At 45.8% G+C, this 21224-nt stretch overlaps 1 protein-coding gene across 1 annotated transcript; it reads left to right on the top strand.

The window, feature by feature from the left end:
- The first annotated feature begins 201 nt into the window (after nt 1-201).
- On the top strand, nt 202-20896 carry LOC142906378 (uncharacterized). The gene is made up of 3 exons (XM_076054036.1): nt 202-250; nt 10493-10651; nt 17857-20896. Exons 1-3 carry the CDS (start codon nt 202-204, stop codon nt 19815-19817), a joined length of 2169 nt encoding a protein of 722 aa, XP_075910151.1. The 3' UTR covers nt 19818-20896.
- Nucleotides 20897-21224: the final 328 nt, after the last annotated feature.

Raw genomic sequence — 21224 nt, 5'->3', positions numbered from 1 at the left:
TGTTACGTGGGGAAGTGAACACTGTGGAGGTAGTCAGCCATGTTACGTGGGGAAGTGAACACTGGAGGCAGTCAGCCATGTTACGTGGGGAAGTCAACACTGTGGAGGCACAGTCAGCCATGTTACGTGGGGAAGCGAACACCGTGGAGACAGTCAGCCATGTTACGTGGGGAAGTAAACACCGTGGAGACAGAGTCAGCCATGTTATGTGGGGAAGTCAACGACGTGGATGAAATTTCCGCCATGTTACGTCGGGAAGTGATCAACGTGGACACAGTCGGCGACGTTCCAAATACATAAAAACACTGGGGCACAGCGCTCACAGTCCAACAAAGACAAAGATCCCCCGTGTAGCCTGTGACAGACTGTTGGGGCAAGTGCTGTTAGCGAGTGGCAGCACCGATTAAGATCGGCACTGTGGCACACGACGGGGTGGTTGGCCAACACCACGCCCGGCCGCCTTTGTCTCCCCCAGTGGCGATGTTTACTACACACCGCGCACCTAGGGGGAAGGGGGGCCCAGGACCGGTTCAGATAATCGCCATCGCCGGTGTTTGTTGGCCGTGAGCGGGATTCGAACTCGTGTAGTCGGGGTTCGTAGCGCAGTGCGCTAACTGCTGCGCCACCGCTCCCCCCACCACACACGCGCACAGCAGCTCCAGAGAGCGACTTTTGGGTCAGAGGTAGCCACATTGCACTGGGGCCGTCCATAAATGACGTCACGCACCTAGGGGGGGGCGGGGGGGGTCAGACATTTGTGACGATGTGTGACGATGGGGGGGCAGGGTTGAGAGATGTGACGTCACCTCAAAATGCGCAACTTTAAATAAATATAGACGACACGTTCTACTTAATTAAATAGACTTTTTAATAAATGTTTTCTCCTACAACATCAGAGTGCAGTGCCACATTAAGTACGCACTACAATGACAATAGTTTAAAGCGATTTGAAGCATGTTTTATATGTTTGGGGAGGGGCGGGGCACAGCTCTGTGACGTCATATTTGATGGGGGGGGTCTGACTTTTGTGACGCCGCGTGACGATGGGGGGGGGTCAAAAATCGCGTGACGTCATTTATGGACGGCCCCTTTGGCACCGTGCGTCGCTGAATCATTGCTCATCGGAGTGCCAGCTGTATGACAACGCGACGTGGCACGCAGTGCCAACTTACACCTGTCAACCCCTAACCATTGCCTCTCTTATTACAGACCAATTCAGACCTTATTGGTCACCCCGTGCCCCTTACAAATCTCAACGTTCATCCTACAAAGTCCCATCACAAGGGGAAAACACAAAACATTGTTTTGCCCGTTATAAAACGGCTGTAGTAAGCCGTATGGACCTGAAAAATCAATTTCCCTGTACACGAATACGGAAATTGAAAGGCATTTTATTACAAAAAACAAACATCATTAAAATTCACACAAACACTATAGTATTATAGTAGTTCGAAAATTAGACTGTGGAAAATAGTCATGTGTAATGATGAAAAATACTTGAAGATAACATTTATCATTATCTTATTGCAATATATGAACGTGTAATGGCAAATTAAAACGATGCGATACAATTTGACAATCCTTTACAGCGATACACTTAATCCAATGAAGTTGAATGTAAACGCTGAAACACGTAAATATTACTGAACATAGCGTGGATAGAAGAAACTGATTTAACTAAATATCCACACAATTAAAACATCAATGAAGCAGGTTGTTGGAATGGATGCTCCAGGCGCCACTCTACGCGTGAGTGGTGCCAGTGGACTGAGAGGCCGTGCCAGGAGTCGCTGTCGCTGGCTGCTCAATGACCACCACCCTCTCGGCCGCTGCAGGGAGGGCGCGGCGCTGAGCCTTGAACTTCAGCTTCCCGTCTTCAGTCAAGCAGCAGCTCACGCTCTGCGGGTCCACGTCCCTGGGCAGCTGCGTCTCCCTGTGGAACTCCTGGCAGCTGTGGCTGTAGCTGCCGCTGCTGACTTCTCCGCTCTTCACCTCGCGCCGTCCGGCCACCACCAGCTTGTCTCCAGACACCTTCACGGCCAGGTCCTGTGGGGAGAAGTCCTGCACGTCCAGGGACGCGACAAACCTGCCTCCCTGCTCCTGTGGATCTTCAATCTGGAACCCACTGCTCACGGCCGGCTGCTGCAGCAGTGCGTCTCCGTGGCTGCCCGGGGCCCGCGTGTGGCTGCTGAGCTGATCGACTCCACGGAAGATTCTCTCCATCCTCTCGATCTCGCTCCTCATGTCTCGCTGCAGCTGCTGGAAGAGACTTTCACCGCGGGGGTTCCAGACCGGCCAGCCTGGCCAGACGCTCCTCTCCATCACGTGCATCGCAGGGAAGTAAACACTGAGGGCCATGCTTGTTGATGTGCTTCACAGTGAGGCTCGCTTCAGCTGTGAGCGCTGCTCCCTCCTCCGCCGATGTTCTGCCAGTGCAGCTACAGGAGCTGCTTTTATAGCCCTGGCAGTAGCTACGAGCAGATGCCAGGGGGAGCCAGAAGCGTCCAGAATGACGCAGCTGCTCCCAGGGGCTTCCCTCATCCGCACAGAATCAAGAGCGTGACTCGTGTCTCAGGCTGCAGTTTGTGAGCAGTTTACTGCCATGGAATTCACTCAGCACTCATAATGAATGTAAAACAGAGTGATGTGCTCTTCTATATTTAACTGAAATTACTACACTTTGAAGGGTGATACAAACCGAAACTTAAATTCTCGCTTACACAGCACAATGACATCATCAGCCTTATCAGGAAAGACTGAGTCACACAAAAACAACGAATGTCCCTTACATTTAACTTAATTAATAAAAAAGTATCAATTCTGTACAATGGTTATTTTTAAAATATACGTAATGTTATGGTTTGATACTTACACATTGGCAGGGTGAACTAAATGCTATTGTAGTGAACTTGTCATAAACTGCAGCCTGAGACACGAGTCACGCTCTTGATTCTGGGCGGATGATGTAAGCCCCTGGGAGCAGCTGCGTCATTCTGGACGCTTCTGGCTGCCCCTGGCATCTGCTCGTAGCTACTGCCAGGGAATATGCTATTCTGTAATTGTATTTTATTATTTCTTATTTCTACGTGACTTTACCGAAAAAACCAAAGAGCAGTTTCTTTTATCCACGCTATGTTCAGTAATATTTACGTGTTTCAGCGTTCACATTCAACTTCATTGGATTAAGTGTATCGCTGTAAAGGAGTGTCAAATTGTATCGCATCGTTTTAATTTGCCATTACACGTTCATATATTGCAATAAGATAATGATAAATGTTATCTTTAATTATTTTTCATCATTACATATGACTTTTCCACAGTCTAATTTTCGAACTACTATAATACTATACTGTTTGTGTGAATGGTAAATGATGTTTGTTTTTTGTAATAAAATACCTTTCATTTTCCTGCAAGAGTTGCAACTGTTCTTTTTTTCTACATTGTGTTTGTTTCATCGTTACTGTGGACCAGAGTTCTGGACACAGAATTCCCCAAAACTAAGACAACCGGTAACGCGGCCTCATTGCTCCCTGACCATGACAACTCCCAAGGTGCCAGGCTCACGCCGTCGGCCCTGCCGAGTCACTCCGCACTCAGAATCTGGGATTGGCTTGCAATGATCTAAGATCAATTTTACCACTTCACATTTCACTTGTATCATCCTTCAATTGGTAGTAAATCCTTCGCTAAGGAATTGGTCCTCAAATCGTGGGGACAAGCGTACCACGGAAAGATTAGTTGCCATTTAATGTTTGCGACACAGAGAATGTAAATAGTTACATGACCACCTCGCTGCTGTAGCAGTGTAAGTCATGCTGCTATTAATATATTCTATGTCTCGAGTTTCCTGGCTGGCTGCTGGCTGTGCTTCTCTCCATCCCAACAATAACTCCGTTGTTAGTGGGTGCAGGAGACAATAGGGACACCAACAAGGTGGGAATAACCAGAACAGTATTTGAAGACTGACACGGTTCATTTAAAATTGCACTTTCAATGTATGCGCCAATTAACGTCATTCTTTTTGACAAAATAACTTGTTTTATCCTAGAGAATTAAAAACTAAACCTGAAGACATTAAACTAGTACAATTAAAATGTACGATTAATTGTAAAGTTAGCAAAATAAATAAATGATCTAATTCATATACTATATTCTTGGTTCTTTCGGTAAAGTCACGTAGAAGGGAAACAATAAAATAATAAAGATAATCCCTCAGCTATTTGCACAAACCAATCCCTTAGCTATTTCAATGCTAAATTACTAGTTGCCTCTGTGGATGTGTAGGTTTTGACTTTAACATAGCCATTCCTGTGACCAGTCACAAGTTAATCCCTTAGCTATTTCAATGCTAAATTACTAGTTGCCTCTGTGGATGTGTAGGTTTTGACTTTAACATAGCCAATTCCGTGACCAGTCACAAGCTAATCCCTCAGCTATTGATATGTAAACCCCTTTGTCAAGGTGCTTCACTTATCCCAACCAGCTTAAAAGTCTCTACGAATCTTAACATCGTTAATTGAAGCTCTGTCGTCCCGACAGTTACCTTTCACCTAAAGACGGCCGCTTGCGTTGTGGCCAAAACGTCGTGAGAATTTTATCGTGTCATTTTATTATTTTATTCTCATTCTACGTGACTTTACCGAAAGAACCAAAGAAAATAAAATAATAAAGATATAAAACAATAAAATTATCCAAATCAAAATTCATATACTGTTGATTTATTCACTCCATATCCGCAGTGGACACTGCCGGTTGTGTTCCTTCCTTAGCTCCCATTCACACGTTAGTCTCGACCACCGGCCGTCATCACTTCAAGTTGTGTGTCCTGCCTCACCCCACCTTTCTAAACTAAAATTACGTCCTTAATTTGCATATGAAGTCCAATTGACGTGTCCGTCTTCCAGTATCAGTGTTGTTCTTAGGATGCGCATCATCTCTACGCTTCCTTGTGCATTTCTAAACATTGGTTATATTTTCTGTTTGTGATGCATCTGTTTGAAAAAAACGTTCTGCTTAAGGCATATGGCTCAGTTACGTTTCATTATTAAGTTAAGATAATAATAAGCACTTTGCTCTGCCCTGATACGCCTCTCTCAATCATTTTCATCCCTCTTCCCCTTCAACAACCGCCCTACGTGCAAATGCACTTCTGTGTTTTCAAGGCTGTGTTCCTGTTCTTTTTGCGTTCAGTTTGTCATTCCCCCGCACCTCCATTAAAGCATGGTTGGCAGCGTACGGTGCGAAAGAAGTTCACCATGCAAACATACGCTGCGTTGAAAAATGATTCTACTGATAGCAGACCAAACCTGGACAGATTTCTCAATACGAGTGCAATATCGAGGGTACAGATCAATACGACCTGAACACAGATGCTATTTCTCGGACGGTTGGCAACTCTAGCCATGCCCATACAAACATACACAACATCTTGACCATGAATCGCCTATGCGGCAGATTAAATGTCAAGCATTTTACATTGAATTCCGATCTACTTTTGTTCGTTTTGATTGATTTTGGAGCAGTTTCAAGTAAGTATTTTTTATACAATTATTGTATTGTCATTTACTGTATAATTATGATAATAGACCAAGCACTGAGACATTGCCCAGGGTTGGTCTACAATCGAAAAGGTGGCAACCCCATAGCACACCCTCATGTGTTCCAGTGTTAACACATCGTATGTTTGTATCTTGAAATTCTTTCGCACCGTACGTAGCCCACCGTGCTAATCGGAGGTATGAGATAAGGACAAGGAACTAAACACAATAAGCAATTACTTAAGAAGAGTTTCAATTGAGTATGGGATGATTGCGAGTGCTGTCAATATGGCGGTGTTGACAACAAGCATCCACTTGAAACGAACGCGCTTCCGAAAATCTGCGATTTTATCATTTCATGCCGATACGTGGAGATGAGCGGGTTCACCGCGGGTCTTAAACAGCCCTTCCCCAGCCAACATGCACTGGGGGAAATTCCATCAATATTCTCATTAATAATGTGCTTTGGAAGACGAAGAAGAAAAAAGCTAATCCTGCAGGCATCGCGGATAATAAGATTAGAATATTACTTCGCCCCACATCACGGCGGATACGCACGAATGTTGAACGTCTTTGGGGCCGTCCATAAATGACGTCACGCACCTGGGGGGGGGGGGCGATCAGACATTTGTGACGATGTGTGACGAGGGGGGGGGGGGGTGAGAAATGTGACGTCACATCAAAATGCGCAACTTTAAGTAAATATAGACGACACGTTCTACTTAATTAAATATACTTTTTAATAAATGTTTTCTCCTACAACATCAGAGTGCAGCGCCACATTAAATACGCACTACAATGACAATAGTTTAAAGCGATTTGAAGCATGTTTTATTTGGTGGGAGGGGGGCCAGAGCTTTGTGACGTCATATTTGAGGGGGGGGTCTGACTTTTTGTGACGCCGTGTGACAATGGGGGGGTGGGGTCAAAAATCGTCAGAAGTCGCGTGACGTCATTTATGGACGGCCCCTTTGGCACCGTGCGTCGCCGAATCATTGCTCATCGGAGTGTCAGCTGTATGACAACGCGACGTGGCACGCAGTGCCAACGCACACCTGTCAACCCCTAACCATTGCCTCTCTTATTACAGACCAATTCAGACCTTATTGGTCACCCCGTGCCCCTTACAAATCTCAACGTTCATCCTACAAAATCCCATCACAAGGGGAGAAACACAAAACATTGTTTTGCCCGTTTTGAAACGGCTCTAGTAAGCCGTATGGACCTGAGAACTCAATCTCCCTGTACACCAATACGGGGTAACCCCGTACGGGTTGACACGGCATGCCAACGTGATACTGAATCGCGCCTTCGGCTCTAAGAGATTCGTTTGTGACTGAACTGGAGATTAATGAATGATAAACCAGCCAGGGCTTCCCTCGCTGTACGCGGGTTCGGTTTGTTGCGCTATTTCACGCTGTGGGGGCCGTCCATAAATGACGTCACGCGATTTTAGACGATTTTTGACCCCCCCTCCCATCGTCACGCGGCGTCACAAAGAGTCAGAGCCCCCCCTCAAATATGACGGTACAAAGCTGTGCCCCCCCCCCCAAAATAAAGCATGCTTCATATCGCTTTAAACTATTGTCATCGTGGTGCTTATTTAATGTGGCGCTGCACTCTGATGTTGTAGGAGAAAATATTTATTAAAAAGTCTATTTAATTACGTAGAACGTGTTGTCTATATTTATTTAAAGTTGCACATTTTGATGTGACGTCACATTTCTCACCCCCCCCCCCCCTCATTTATGGACGGCCCCAGTACAATGCGGCTACCTCTGACCCAAAAGTCGCTCTCTGGAGCTGCTGTGTACGTGTGTGGTGGGGGGAGCGGTGGGCTACGTACGGTGCGAAAGAATTTCAAGATACAAACATACGATGTGTTAACACTGGAACACATGAGGGTGTGCTATGGGGTTGCCACCTTTTCGATTGTAGACCAACCCTGGGCAATGTCTCAGTGCTTGGTCTATTATCACAATTATACAGTAAATGGCAATACAATAATTCTATTAAAAATACTTACTTGAAACTGCGCCAAAATAAATCAAAACGAACAAAAGTAGATCGAAATTCAATGTATAATGCTTGACATTTAATCTGCCACATAGGCGATTCATGGTCAAGATGTTGTGTATGTTTGCATGGGCATGGCTAGAGTTGCCACCCGTCCATGAATTAGCATCTGTGTTCAGTTGGTATTGATCTGTACCCTCGATATTGCACTCGTATTGAGAAATCTGTCCAGGATTGGTCTGCAGTCAGTAGAATCATTTTTCAACGCAGCGTATGTTTGCATGGTGAACTTCTTTCGCACCGTACGCAGCCAACCATGCTTTACTGGAGGTGCGGGGGAATAACAAACTGAACGCAAAAAGAACAGGGACACAGCCTTGAAAACACAGAAGTGCATCTACACGTAGGGCGGTTGTTGAAGGGGAAGACGGATGAAAATGATTAAGAGAGGTGTATCAGGGCAGAACAAAGTGCTTATTGTTATCTTAACTTAATAATGAAACGTAACTGAGCCATATGCCTTAAGCAGAACGTTGTTTTCAAACAGATGCATCACAAACGGAAAATAGAACCAATGTTTAGAAATGCACAAGGAAGCGTAGAGATGATGCACATCCTAAGAATTACACTGATACTGGAAGACGGACACGTCAATTGGACTTCATATGACTTCATATAATTAAGGACGTAATTTTAAATTTTGATTTAAAGCTTTCGTGACTGCAGTAATTCATATTCTTAGTTTTTTCGGTAAAGTCACGTTGAAGAGAAACAACAAAATAACAAAATATATATAAAACAATAAAAATTCTCACGACGTTTCGACCATAACTCAAACGGTCATCATCAGGTGTGATGATGACCGTTTGAGTTATGGTCGAAACGTCGTGATAATTTTTATTGTTTTATATATATTTTGTTATTTTGTTGTTTCTCTTCAACGTGACTTTACCGAAAAAACTAAGAAGACGTAATTTTAGTTTAGAAAGGTGGGGTGAGGCAGGACACACAACTTGAAGTGATGACGGCCGGTGGTCGAGACTAACGTGGGAATGGGAGCTAAGGAAGGAACACAACCGGCAGTGTCCACTGCGGAGATGGAGTGAATAAATCAACAGTATATGAATTTTGATTTGGGGAATTTTATTGTTTTATATCTTTATTATTTTATTTTCTTTGGTTCTTTCGGTAAAGTCACGTAGAATGAGAATAAAATAATAAAAAAACACAATAAAATTCTCACGACGTTTTGGCCACAACGCAAGCGGCCGTCTTTAGGTGAAAGGTACAGTACTGTCGGGACGACAGAGCTTCAATTAACGATGTTAAGATTCGTAGCGACTTTTAAGCTGGTTGGGAGAAGTAAGGCACCTTGACAAAGGGGTTTACATATCAATAGCTGAGGGATTAGCTTGTGACTGGTCACGGAATTGGCTATGTTAAAGTCAAAACCGACACATCCACAGAGGCAACTAGTAATTTAGCATTGAAATAGCTAAGGGATTAGCTTGTGACTGGTCACAGGAATGGCTATGTTAAAGTCAAAACCTACACATCCACAGAGGCAACTAGTAATTTAGCATTGAAATAGCTAAGGGATTAGCTTGTGCAAATAGCTGAGGGATTAGCTTGTGACTGGTCACGGAAATGGCTATGTTAAAGTAAAAACCTACATCTTCTTTGGTTCTTTCGGTAAAGTCACGTAGAATGAGAATAAAATAATAAATTTATAAAATAAAATAACACAATAATATTCTCACGACGTTTCGGCCACAACACAAGCGGCCTTCATCAGGTGAAGGGGGCGAGACTGTCTGGTAGGACAGCGCTGGAGTGAGAGAGCCACGTTCAGATCACGGCTTTTAAGCTGTGTGAGAGGAACAAAGAGCCATGACGAAGGAATAAGCATAAAATTTAGCATTGAAATGGCTGAATGATTAGCTTGTGACTGGTCACAGAAATAGCTATGTTAAAAGTTAAAGCATACACATCCGCAGAGGCCCCCATTGTTAAAAGGAATTAGCATAGAATTTAGCATTGAAATAGCTAAGTTAAGGCATACACATCCGCAGAGGCACCCCTTGACAATGGGATTAGCATAGAATTTAGCATTGAAATGGCTGAGTGACTCGCTTGTAACTGCTACAGAAATAGTTACGTTGAAGTCAGAGCATACACATTCACCGAGGCACTTAGTACAAATCAAAACAGGAGAATTTAGCATTGAAATAACTAGGCGAATTTAGCATTGAAATAACTGGGTGATTTGCTAGTGACTGGTCACAGAAATATATGTTAAAGTAAGGCCTACACATCCACAGAGCTTCAATGAACGCTGTTAAGATTCGTAGCGACTTTTAAGCTGGTTGGGAGAAGTGAGGAGTGAGGCTCCCTCCTCTGCCGATGTTCTGTCTCAGATGTGAATAATTAGTATTGTATTACAATTTTATAAACAATACAGTGTTGTAGTGCATCACGTGTTGATGTTCCATTGCACAGCCACGTTCCAAATGCTATAATGACGTAAGAGCCGTGGAAACCTCTGACGTCACGGTGACGTCATGGCCCGGTGACGTCACGGCAGAGGTCAGAGTGGAGTCGGCTCCTGGAGAGGAAACCACCTCACCCCACGCTGCTCCTCCACTTCGAGTTCTTTAGAGACCTTCGCCACCACCACCACCACCATGGCGATCTTCACGGCTGTCCTCACTGTGGTTCTGCTGCTCACGCAGCCGATGGTGGAGCTCCTCGGAGGATCTCGGCGTGGGGGTTCGGACATTAACGCCTCCAACACCACCACCACCACGATCAACTACTCGGGACTCGTGAAGAACGTCTCTGCATCAGCAGGGGTCGCCACCTGGGGACCGATGTTCAGTAGCCACAGTGAGGACATTGTGGACAGCGTGCTCCCTGCCCTCCTGCAGGCTATGGGTGAGCTGAGCAGCAGCTGCCAGGCCATAGTGGACAGCGCGCTCCCTGCTCTGCTCCACGCTGTGGGTCAACTGTACAGCGGCTGCAAGGAGGCCATCAGCTCCACCGTGCTGCTGAACACCCTGCACATCGCCGTGCATCTCTGGCGTTTCATACATCGCCAAGTGAGTGAGCAACATCCATCATCATCACCACCACCATCAGCCATGGTCAATCCACTAGTGGGTAGAGACCTCCACGAGCCGTCGCCACCTCCCACGATGCCGCTGTGCAGTAATCCACCCAGCACCTGCACGTGGAGCGATTTCATTGCTTCATCTCCCCACTGGGCACCCTCTCGGATGACCCCCTCGCAGCCCGTCGGCATCACTCGCCCCCTTCACACCTCCACCGATCCCCCTCAACTCCACTCACGGTGTCTTCAACAGCCTGGTTGGGCACTGGAACAGTATCCCGGACAGTGCCGGATTAAGCTCGTGCGGGTCCTGTAGCTTATATTATAAAGGTGCCCAGAATAAATAAAAAACACAATTATAAAGCACGAAGTTTTTAACTTGCATAGTAAAGTAATTGTAATTTTACTATAGTAATAGAGCAAGTACAGAATCACTGAACGGGGATTTATAGGGTGAGATCATTTAGCGCGGGGCGCTTGAAAGTGCAGGGCCCACAGCTAATGATTATTTTGTTCCGAGGATAATCCGGCACTGATCACGGATTGAGTATGAGGAGCAGTGATGAGATTTAAAGTATTTTTTAACATGTTATTAAAATGTTATGTTTAATAGAAAATATAATGTTGTTTGTCTCTTAGCTGTGATTCGTAAAAACACTGTTGTTACTCAATGGTCTTTCGGTAAAGTCACGTAGAAAAAATAAACAAAATAATAGAATACGACGTTTCGATTGCAACTCAAGCAGTCGTCATCAGGTGAAACTAAATTTGAGAGAGAGAGACCAAACACAGACAGGGAGACACAAAGATCCCCCGTATAGCCTGAACAGACTGTAGGGGCAAGTGCTGTTAGCGAGCACCTGTGAAGGCCGGAACAGTACACGAGGGGGTGGGTGGCCAGCACCACGCCCGACCGCCTTTGTCTCCCTAGTGGCGATGTTTACACACCGCACCAGGTACTCATTTGAGGCTGAGTCGACCTAGGGGAGGCCCGGGACCGGTTCAGATAATCGTCACTGGTGTTGGCCGTGAGCGGGAATCGAACCCGGGTCGCCAGGTTCATAGCGCAGCGTAGCGCTAACAGCTGCACCACCGCTCCCCACACACAGGGAGACACACAAGCAGAGAAGGACGGTGATCAACCAGGCAAAGTATTATTTGTTGTGTTGGCCGACTCAATGAGTTGCATTACATTTCTAAGTTTGCTGAGTTTGATCCTCTTTCTATCAGCTTGTACCCTCTGTAAATTTCACCCCCACTAGCTCGCCCGTTACGGCAGCCCCTCCGCTCCCACTCCCCCTCGGAGTAGCCGAGGGATTAGCCGGGGTATGCTTGCTCTGCGATCTTACATTTACTTGCAAATCCCACCACAAACGTATATAGTGTAACCTTTGGTTGCAGTAGCTCTCTCGCTACATTTCTTCCTGTCTCAGCAGTCCGCCTGCTGTATTATTTCACCTAAAGACGATTGCTTGTGTTGTGACCACGTGTATACTGTTTACTACAGTACTATGGTGTTGTGACCACGTGTATACTGTTTAATATAGTACTATAGTGTTGTGACCACGTGTATACTGTTTACTATAGTACTATAGTGTTTTGACCACGTGTATACTGTTTACTATAGTACTATAGTGTTGGGACCACGTGTATACTGTTTACTACAGTACTATAGTGTTGTGACCACGTGTATACTGTTTACTATAGTACTATAGTGTTGGGACCACGTGTATACTGTTTACTACAGTACTATAGTGTTGTGACCACGTGTATACTGTTTACTATAGTACTATAGTGTTGGGACCACGTATATACTGTTTACTACAGTACTATAGTGTTGTGACCACGTGTATACTGTTTACTATAGTACTATAGTGTTGTGACCATGTGTATACTGTTTGCTATAGTACTATAGTGTTGTGACCACGTCTATACTGTTTACTACAGTACTATAGTGTTGTGACCACGTGCATACTGTTTACTATAGTACTGTAGTGGTGTGACCACGTGTATACTGTATACTACAGTACTATAGTGTTGTGACCACGTGTATACTGTTTACTATAGTACTATAGTGTTGGGACCACGTGTATACTGTTTACTACAGTACTATAGTGTTGTGACCACGTGTATACTGTTTACTATAGTACTATAGTGTTGTGACCATGTGTATACTGTTTACTATAGTACTATAGTGTTGTGACCACGTCTATACTGTTTACTACAGTACTATAGTGTTGTGACCACGTGCATACTGTTTACTATAGTACTGTAGTGTTGTGACCACGTGTATACTGTATACTACAGTACTATAGTGTTGTGACCACGTGTATACTGTTTACTATAGTACTATAGTGTTGGGACCACGTGTATACTGTTTACTACAGTACTATAGTGTTGTGACCACGTGTATACTGTTTCCTATAGTACTATAGTGTTGTGACCATGTGTATACTGTTTACTATAGTACTATAGTGTTGTGACCACGTCTATACTGTTTACTACAGTACTATAGTGTTGTGACCACGTGCATACTGTTTACTATAGTACTGTAGTGTTGTGACCACGTGTATACTGTATACTACAGTACTATAGTGTTGTGACCACGTGTATACTGTTTACTATAGTACTATAGTGTTGGGACCACGTGTATACTGTTTACTACAGTACTATAGTGTTGTGACCACGTGTATACTGTTTACTATAGTACTATAGTGTTGTGACCACGTGTATACTGTTTACTATAGTACTATAGTGTTGTGACCACGTGTATACTGTTTACTATAGTACTATAGTGTTGGGACCACGTGTATACTGTTTACTACAGTACTATAGTGTTGTGACCACGTGTATACTGTTTCCTATAGTACTATAGTGTTGTGACCATGTGTATACTGTTTACTATGGTACTATAGTGTTGTGACCACGTGTATACTGTTTACTACAGTACTATAGTGTTGAGACCAAGTGTATACTGTTTACTATAGTACTGTAGAGTTGTGACCACGTGTATACTGTTTACTATAGTACTATAGTGTTGGGACCACGTGTATACTGTTTACTACAGTACTATAGTGTTGTGACCACGTGTATACTGTTTACTATAGTACTATAGTGTTGGGACCACGTGTATACTGTTTACTACAGTACTATAGTGTTGTGACCACGTGTATACTGTTTACTATAGTACTATAGTTTTGTGACCACGTCTATACTGTTTACTATAGTACTATAGTGTTGTGACCACGTGTATACTGTTTACTATAGTACTATAATGTTGTGACCACGTGTATACTGTTTACTACAGTTCTATAGTGGTGTGACCACGCGTGTACTGTTTACTATAGTACTATAGTGTTGTGACCACGTGTACACTGTTTGCTACAGTACTATAGTGTTGTGACCACGTGTGTAATTTTTACTACAGTACTATAGTGTTGTGATCACGTGTGTAATGTTTACTACAGTACTATAGTGTTGTGACCACGTGTATACTGTTTACTACAGTACTATAGTGTTGTGACCACGTGTATACTGTTTACTATAGTACTATAGTGTGACCACGTGTATACTGTTTACTACAGTACTATAGTGTTGTGACCACGTCTATACTGTTTACTATAGTACTATAGTGTTGTGACCACGTGTATACTGTTTACTATAGTACTATAATGTTGTGACCACGTGTATACTGTTTACTACAGTTCTATAGTGGTGTGACCACGTGTGTACTGTTTACTATAGTACTATAGTGTTGTGACCACGTGTACACTGTTTGCTACAGTACTATAGTGTTGTGACCACGTGTGTAATGTTTACTACAGTACTATAGTGTTGTGATCACGTGTGTAATGTTTACTACAGTACTATAGTGTTGTGACCACGTGTATACTGTTTACTACAGTACTATAGTGTTGTGACCACGTGTATACTGTTTACTATAGTACTATAGTGTGACCACGTGTATACTGTTTACTACAGTACTATAGTGTTGTGACCACGTGTATACTGTTTACTACAGTACTATAGTGTTGTGACCACGTGTATACTGTTTACTACAGTACTATAGTGTTGTGACCACGTGTATACTGTTTACCACAGTACTATAGTGTTGTGACCACGTGTATACTGTTTACTACAGTACTATAGTGTTGTGACCACGTCTATACTGTTTACTACAGTACTATAGTGTTGTGACCACGTGTATACTGTTTACTATAGTACTATAGTGTTGTGACCACGTGTATATTGTTTACTACAGTACTATAGTGTTGTGACCACGTGTATACTGTTTACTATAGTACTATAGTGTTGTGACCACGTGTTTACTGTTTACTATAGTACTATAGTGTTGTGACCACGTGTACACTGTTTACTACAGTACTATAGTGTTGTGACCACGTGTGTAATGTTTACTACATTACTATAGTGTTGGGACCACGTGTATACTGTTTACTACAGTACTATAGTGTTGTGACCACGTGTATACTGTTTCCTATAGTACTATAGTGTTGTGACCATGTGTATACTGTTTACTATAGTACTATAGTATTGTGACCACGTGTATACTGTTTACTACAGTACTATGGTGTTGTGACCACGTGTATACTGTTTACTATAGTACTATAGTGTTGTGACCATGTGTATACTGTTTACTATAGTACTATAGTGTTCTGACCACGTCTATACTGTTTACTACAGTACTATAGTGTTGTGACCACGAGCATACTGTTTACTATAGTACTGTAGTGTTGTGACCACGTGTATACTGTATACTACAGTACTATAGTGTTGTGACCACGTGTATACTGTTTGCTATAGTACTATAGTGTTGTGACCATGTGTATACTGTTTACTATAGTACTATAGTGTTGTGACCACGTCTATACTGTTTACTACAGTACTATAGTGTTGTGACCACGTGCATACTGTTTACTATAGTACTGTAGTGTTGTGACCACGTGTATACTGTATACTACAGTACTATAGTCTTGTGACCACGTGTATACTGTTTACTATAGTACTATAGTGTTGGGACCACGTGTATACTGTTTACTACAGTACTATAGTGTTGTGACCACGTGTATACTGTTTCCTATAGTACTATAGTGTTGTGACCATGTGTATACTGTTTACTATAGTACTATAGTGTTGTGACCACGTCTATACTGTTTACTACAGTACTATAGTGTTGTGACCACGTGCATACTGTTTACTATAGTACTGTAGTGTTGTGACCACGTGTATACTGTATACTACAGTACTATAGTCTTGTGACCACGTGTATACTGTTTACTATAGTACTATAGTGTTGGGACCACGTGTATACTGTTTACTACAGTACTATAGTGTTGTGACCACGTGTATACTGTTTACTATAGTACTATAGTATTGTGACCACGTGTATACTGTTTACTATAGTACTATAGTGTTGTGACCACGTGTATACTGTTTACTATAGTACTATAGTGTTGTGACCACGTGTATACTGTTTACTACAGTACTATAGTGTTGTGACCAAGTGTATACTGTTTACTATAGTACTGTAGTGTTGTGACCACGTGTATACTGTTTACTATAGTACTATAGTGTTGGGACCACGTGTATACTGTTTACTATAGTACTATAGTGTTGGGACCACGTGTATACTGTTTACTACAGTACTATAGTGTTGTGACCACGTGTATACTGTTTACTATAGTACTATAGTATTGTGACCACATCTATACTGTTTACTATAGTACTATAGTGTTGTGACCACGTGTATACTGTTTACTATAGTACTATAATGTTGTGACCACGTGTATACTGTTTACTACAGTACTATAGTGGTGTGACCACGTGTGTACTGTTTACTATAGTACTATAGTGTTGTGTCCACGTGTACACTGTTTGCTACAGTACTATAGTGTTGTGACCACGTGTGTAATGTTTACTACAGTACTATAGTGTTGTGATCACGTGTGTAATGTTTACTACAGTACTATAGTGTTGTGACCACGTGTATACTGTTTACTACAGTACTATAGTGTTGTGACCACGTGTGTACTGTTTACTATAGTACTATAGTGTGACCACGTGTATACTGTTTACTACAGTACTATAGTGTTGTGACCACGTGTATACTCTTTACTACAGTACTATAGTGTTGTGACCAAGTGTGTACTGTTTACTACAGTACTATAGTGTTGTGACCACGTGTATACTGTTTACTATAGTACTGTAGTGTTGTGACCACGTGAATACTGTATTTGCTATAGTACTATAGTGTTGTGACCACGTGTATACTGTTTACTACAGTACTATAGTGTTGTGACCACGTGTGTACTGTTTACTACAGTACTATAGTGTTGTGACCACGTGTATACTGTTTACTATAGTACTATAGTGTTGTGACCACGTGTATACTGCGGGATTGTGGGTAATCGTCTCCCATGCTCGGTCTCAGTCGGTGTGCCTCACTCGTATAGTCAACATCCGTGCGAACCTATCTTGTTTACTATAGTACTATAGTGTTGTGACCACGTGTATACTGTTTACTACAGTACTGTAGTGTTGTGAATACGTGTGTGTGCGTAAAGCATTTTTTTTATTTTGTGTCCATGTGTAGTGACTGTTCTTTAGTAACTGTACTGCAAGTGAAAGTCGTCCTACACAATAACCATCCTCTATCTCGTCTCCCTCACACCAGCCACGATTAAATGTAATTAATAAATTTGATTACTTTATATTAAATAATAAAAATATAAAAAGGTATTTTGTATTAATATTTTTTATATGAATACGGTATTTTTGGTTTGTGGAACGAATCATCTGAGTTTCCATTATTTCTTATGGGGGAAATTCGCTTTGATATACGAGTGCTTTGGATTAAGAGCACGTTTCCAGAAGGAATTATGCTCGCAATCCAAGGTTTCACTTTATTAGTTATTTTTCTATCTACGTGATTTTACCGAAAGATACCAAAGAGTATGCTGTTGTTAGTTTAAATGTTTGGTAAGTAAGACTTAGTCTGTGCTGCTCTCCAGTTGCCTGGATGAAAAGTGGCCCAAGTTTTTCCCAATCCTGGCCTCCTGGCTCAAAAACGTAAAAAACAAACTCGCAAGTCTGTCCCCAGGGTCACAACGCACTCACAGACACGGAGCAGGGAGATTCAGCTAATGACGCCGTTGATGTTTTTCGTAACTTTTGCAGAGAGCGATGAGAATGAGGATGAGGACCGGAAGGAGGAAGATTTCCCGGGCGCTGCAGAGAAAGAAAGGTGGAGGTCTCGGCCGAGCACCGAGTCCCTGGGCTCGTATGGCCGCGGCGCGGAGACGAAAGCGGCGGGCGCAGGGGAGGGGAAACAGCCCCGGCACCAAGCAGAGCTGTGCTCCTCACCTGAAGAATCCAGCTCCACTCAGGCCATCGCTCCCACTGGGGCCATCGCCTCCACCTCCACTCGGGCCATTGCCTCCATCTCTACTCAGGCCATCGCCTCCCCCACTGATATCAACTCCACCTCCAATGCTTCCATCGCCTCCACCTCCACTCGGGCCATCGCCTCCACCTCCACTCGGGCCATCGCCTCCACCTCCACTCGGGCCATCGCCTCCACCTCCACTCGGGCCATTGCCTCCATCTCTACTCGGGCCATCGCCTCCACCGCTGCCATCGCCTCCCCCGCTGCCATCGCCTCCACCTCCACTCAGGCCATCGCCTCCATCTCTACTCAGGCCATCGCCTCCCCCACTGATATCAACTCCACCTCCAATGCTTCCATCGCCTCCACTCGGGCCATCGCCTCCACCTCCACTCGGGCCATCGCCTCCACCTCCACTCGGGCCATCGCCTCCACCTCTACTCAGGCCATCGCCTCCACCTCTACTCAGGCCATCGCCTCCACCTCCACTCAGGCCATCGTCTCCATCTCTACTCAGGCCATCGCCTCCCCCACTGATATCAACTCCACCTCCACTGCTTCCATCGCCTCCACCTCCACTCAGGCCATCGCCTCCACCTCCACTCGGGCCATCTTCTCCACCTCCACTCGGGCCATCGCCTCCACCTCTACTCAGGCCATCGCCTCCACCTCCACTCAGGCCATCGCCTCCACCTCTACTCAGGCCATCGCCTCCACCTCCACTCAGGCAATCGCCTCTACCTCCACTCGGGCCATCGCCTCCACCTCTACTCAGGCCATCGCCTCCACCTCTACTCAGGCCATCGCCTCCATCTCTACTCAGGCCATCGCCTCCACCTCTACTCATGCCATCGTCTCCACCTCAACTCAGGCCATCGCCTCCACCTCTACTCAGGCCATCGCCTCCACCTCCACTCAGGACATCGTCTCCATCTCTACTCAGGCCATCGCCTCCCCCACTGATATCAACTCCACCTCCACTGCTTCCATCGCCTCCACCTCCACTCAGGCCATCGCCTCCACCTCCACTCGGGCCATCTTCTCCACCTCCACTCGGGCCATCGCCTCCACCTCTACTCAGGCCATCGCCTCCACCTCCACTCAGGCCATCGCCTCCACCTCTACTCAGGCCATCGCCTCCACCTCCACTCAGGCAATCGCCTCTACCTCCACTCATGCCATCGTCTCAACCTCAACTCAGGCCATCGCCTCTACCTCTACTCAGGCCATCGCCTCCACCTCTATTCAGGCCATCGTCTCCACCTCTACTCAGGCAATCGCCTCCACCTCCACTCGGGCCATCGCCTCCACCTCTACTCAGGCCATCGCCTCCATCTCCACTCAGGCAATCGCCTCCACCTCCACTCGGGCCATCGCCTCCACCTCTACTCGGGCCATCGCCTCCACCTCTACTCAGGCCATCGTCTCCACCTCAACTCAGGCCATCGCCTCCACCTCTACTCAGGCCATCGCCTCTACCTCTACTCAGGCCATCGCCTCCATCTCTACTCAGGACATCGCCCCCACTGCTGCCATCGCCTACACCTCCAATCGGGCCATCGGCTCCACTGCTGCCATCGCCTCCATCTCTACTCAGGCCATTGCCTCCACCACTGATATCAACTCTACCCCCACTGCTGACATCGACTCCACCTTCACTCCTGCCATTGCCTCAACCTTCACTTCTGCCATCGCCTCCACTGCCACTATCGCCACCACCGCCACTCGCACCATCACCTCCACCCATGAGTAATCAAGCTAACCCCCAGGATTGGGAGCTCCCTGCTTTCCACCTGCCTCCACCTCCACCAGAGCCCTGGGCTCCTCCACCCCACCGTGATACCAGACCGGGCCCGGCACACGAGTCTTTTGCTCCCTGTTCTTCACGGCAGCGTTACCGCAAGTCCCGCAACAGCCGCCTTCCTCCCCGCCTCCGCAAACCTCCTCTCGAATCCTCAACTCCACTGCTGCCATCGCCTCCATCTCTACTCAGGCCATTGCCTCCACCACTGATATCAACTCTACCCCCACTGCTGACATCGACTCCACCTTCACTCCTGCCATTGCCTCAACCTCCACTTCTGCCATCGCTTCCACTGCCACTATCGCCACCACCGCCACTCGCACCATCACCTCCACCCATGAGTAATCAAGCTAAACCCCAGGATTGGGAGCTCCCTGCTTTCCACCTGCCTCCACCTCCACCAGAGCCCTGGGTTCCTCCACGCCACCGTGATACCAGACCGGGCCCGGCACACGAGTCTTTTGCTCCCTATTCTTCACGGCAGCGTTACCGCAAGTCCCGCAACAGCCGCCTTCCTCCCCGCCTCCGCAAACCTCCTCTCGAATCCTCAACTCCATCCGCATTGATTCGTCCCATCCACCCGGACCGAGAGCACCTTCCCCCCGGCCTCGCTCCACCTGCAGGGCAGCGGATCCCCCCCCAGCCCAGGTGCAACGGCCGGGGTCCCGCGTACGGAGTCCCAGGTGCCCCTTCTGCCTGGCACCACTCCCACGAGTCGCGCTTCACGCGGCGTCCCGCCCTCCTCCCCACGCCTCCACCGGATCAGTGGATTCCTCCCCACCTTCGTCCCAGCCGAGCGGCTCCTGCTCCACACTGGGCCACCCGTCCCACTTTTGTTCCGTGCCGCTCCACAGATTTCCATGACAGACATCATCATCCGCCCCTTGTCCAACCCACACCACTGCATCACCATAGCCCGGCGACATTCACGGACTGCTCACACACGTGACTCCTGCTGGTCGGGTGACCGTGATGAACTATATGTGTCGCGTTGATGGCCATGTGATGGACATTGCTTTGAGTGGCAGAGCAGGTGGTTGTCATGATTAATACATTTGTGTTGTTATTGGACACTGCAGTGTGCGTGTGAGTTGCTGTGCGGTGCAACAGAGCACGTATTTGGTGTCGATCTTCGCGTGTGTGTGATTGTGTGGAGCGGTAGTGTCATGGTTAACGCTACACCGCGCTTCGAAACCCAGGTTTGACCCGAGTTAGCTTTCCGCACACGGCCACAGCCGGTGCAAGCAGTTGCGCAACTCGGTTGCACACAACTGAAGTCACTCTACACGTGGAAGTCTCTGCAACCAATTTGCTTGGCGATTGGTGGCCAGAACCACGAGCGATCCACACAGCACA

This window comes from Petromyzon marinus, chromosome 64 (genome assembly GCF_048934315.1).
Source record: "Petromyzon marinus isolate PM22_M1 ecotype Great Lakes invasive population chromosome 64, UKy_Petmar_22M1.pri1.0, whole genome shotgun sequence".
NCBI lineage: Eukaryota > Metazoa > Chordata > Hyperoartia > Petromyzontiformes > Petromyzontidae > Petromyzon > Petromyzon marinus.
This window is presented reverse-complemented; position numbering and strand designations above follow the sequence as displayed.

Bases quoted from the DNA above. Each gene is read 5' to 3' on its own strand.
- LOC142906378 (XM_076054036.1), top strand. From the start codon at position 202: ATGTTATGTGGGGAAGTCAACGACGTGGATGAAATTTCCGCCATGTTA. The intron at 251-10,492 runs GTCGGGAAGTGA...GCTATGGGTGAG, and splicing joins TGAAATTTCCGCCATGTTAC to CTGAGCAGCAGCTGCCAGGC. The intron at 10,652-17,856 runs GTGAGTGAGCAA...TAACTTTTGCAG, and splicing joins GGCGTTTCATACATCGCCAA to AGAGCGATGAGAATGAGGAT.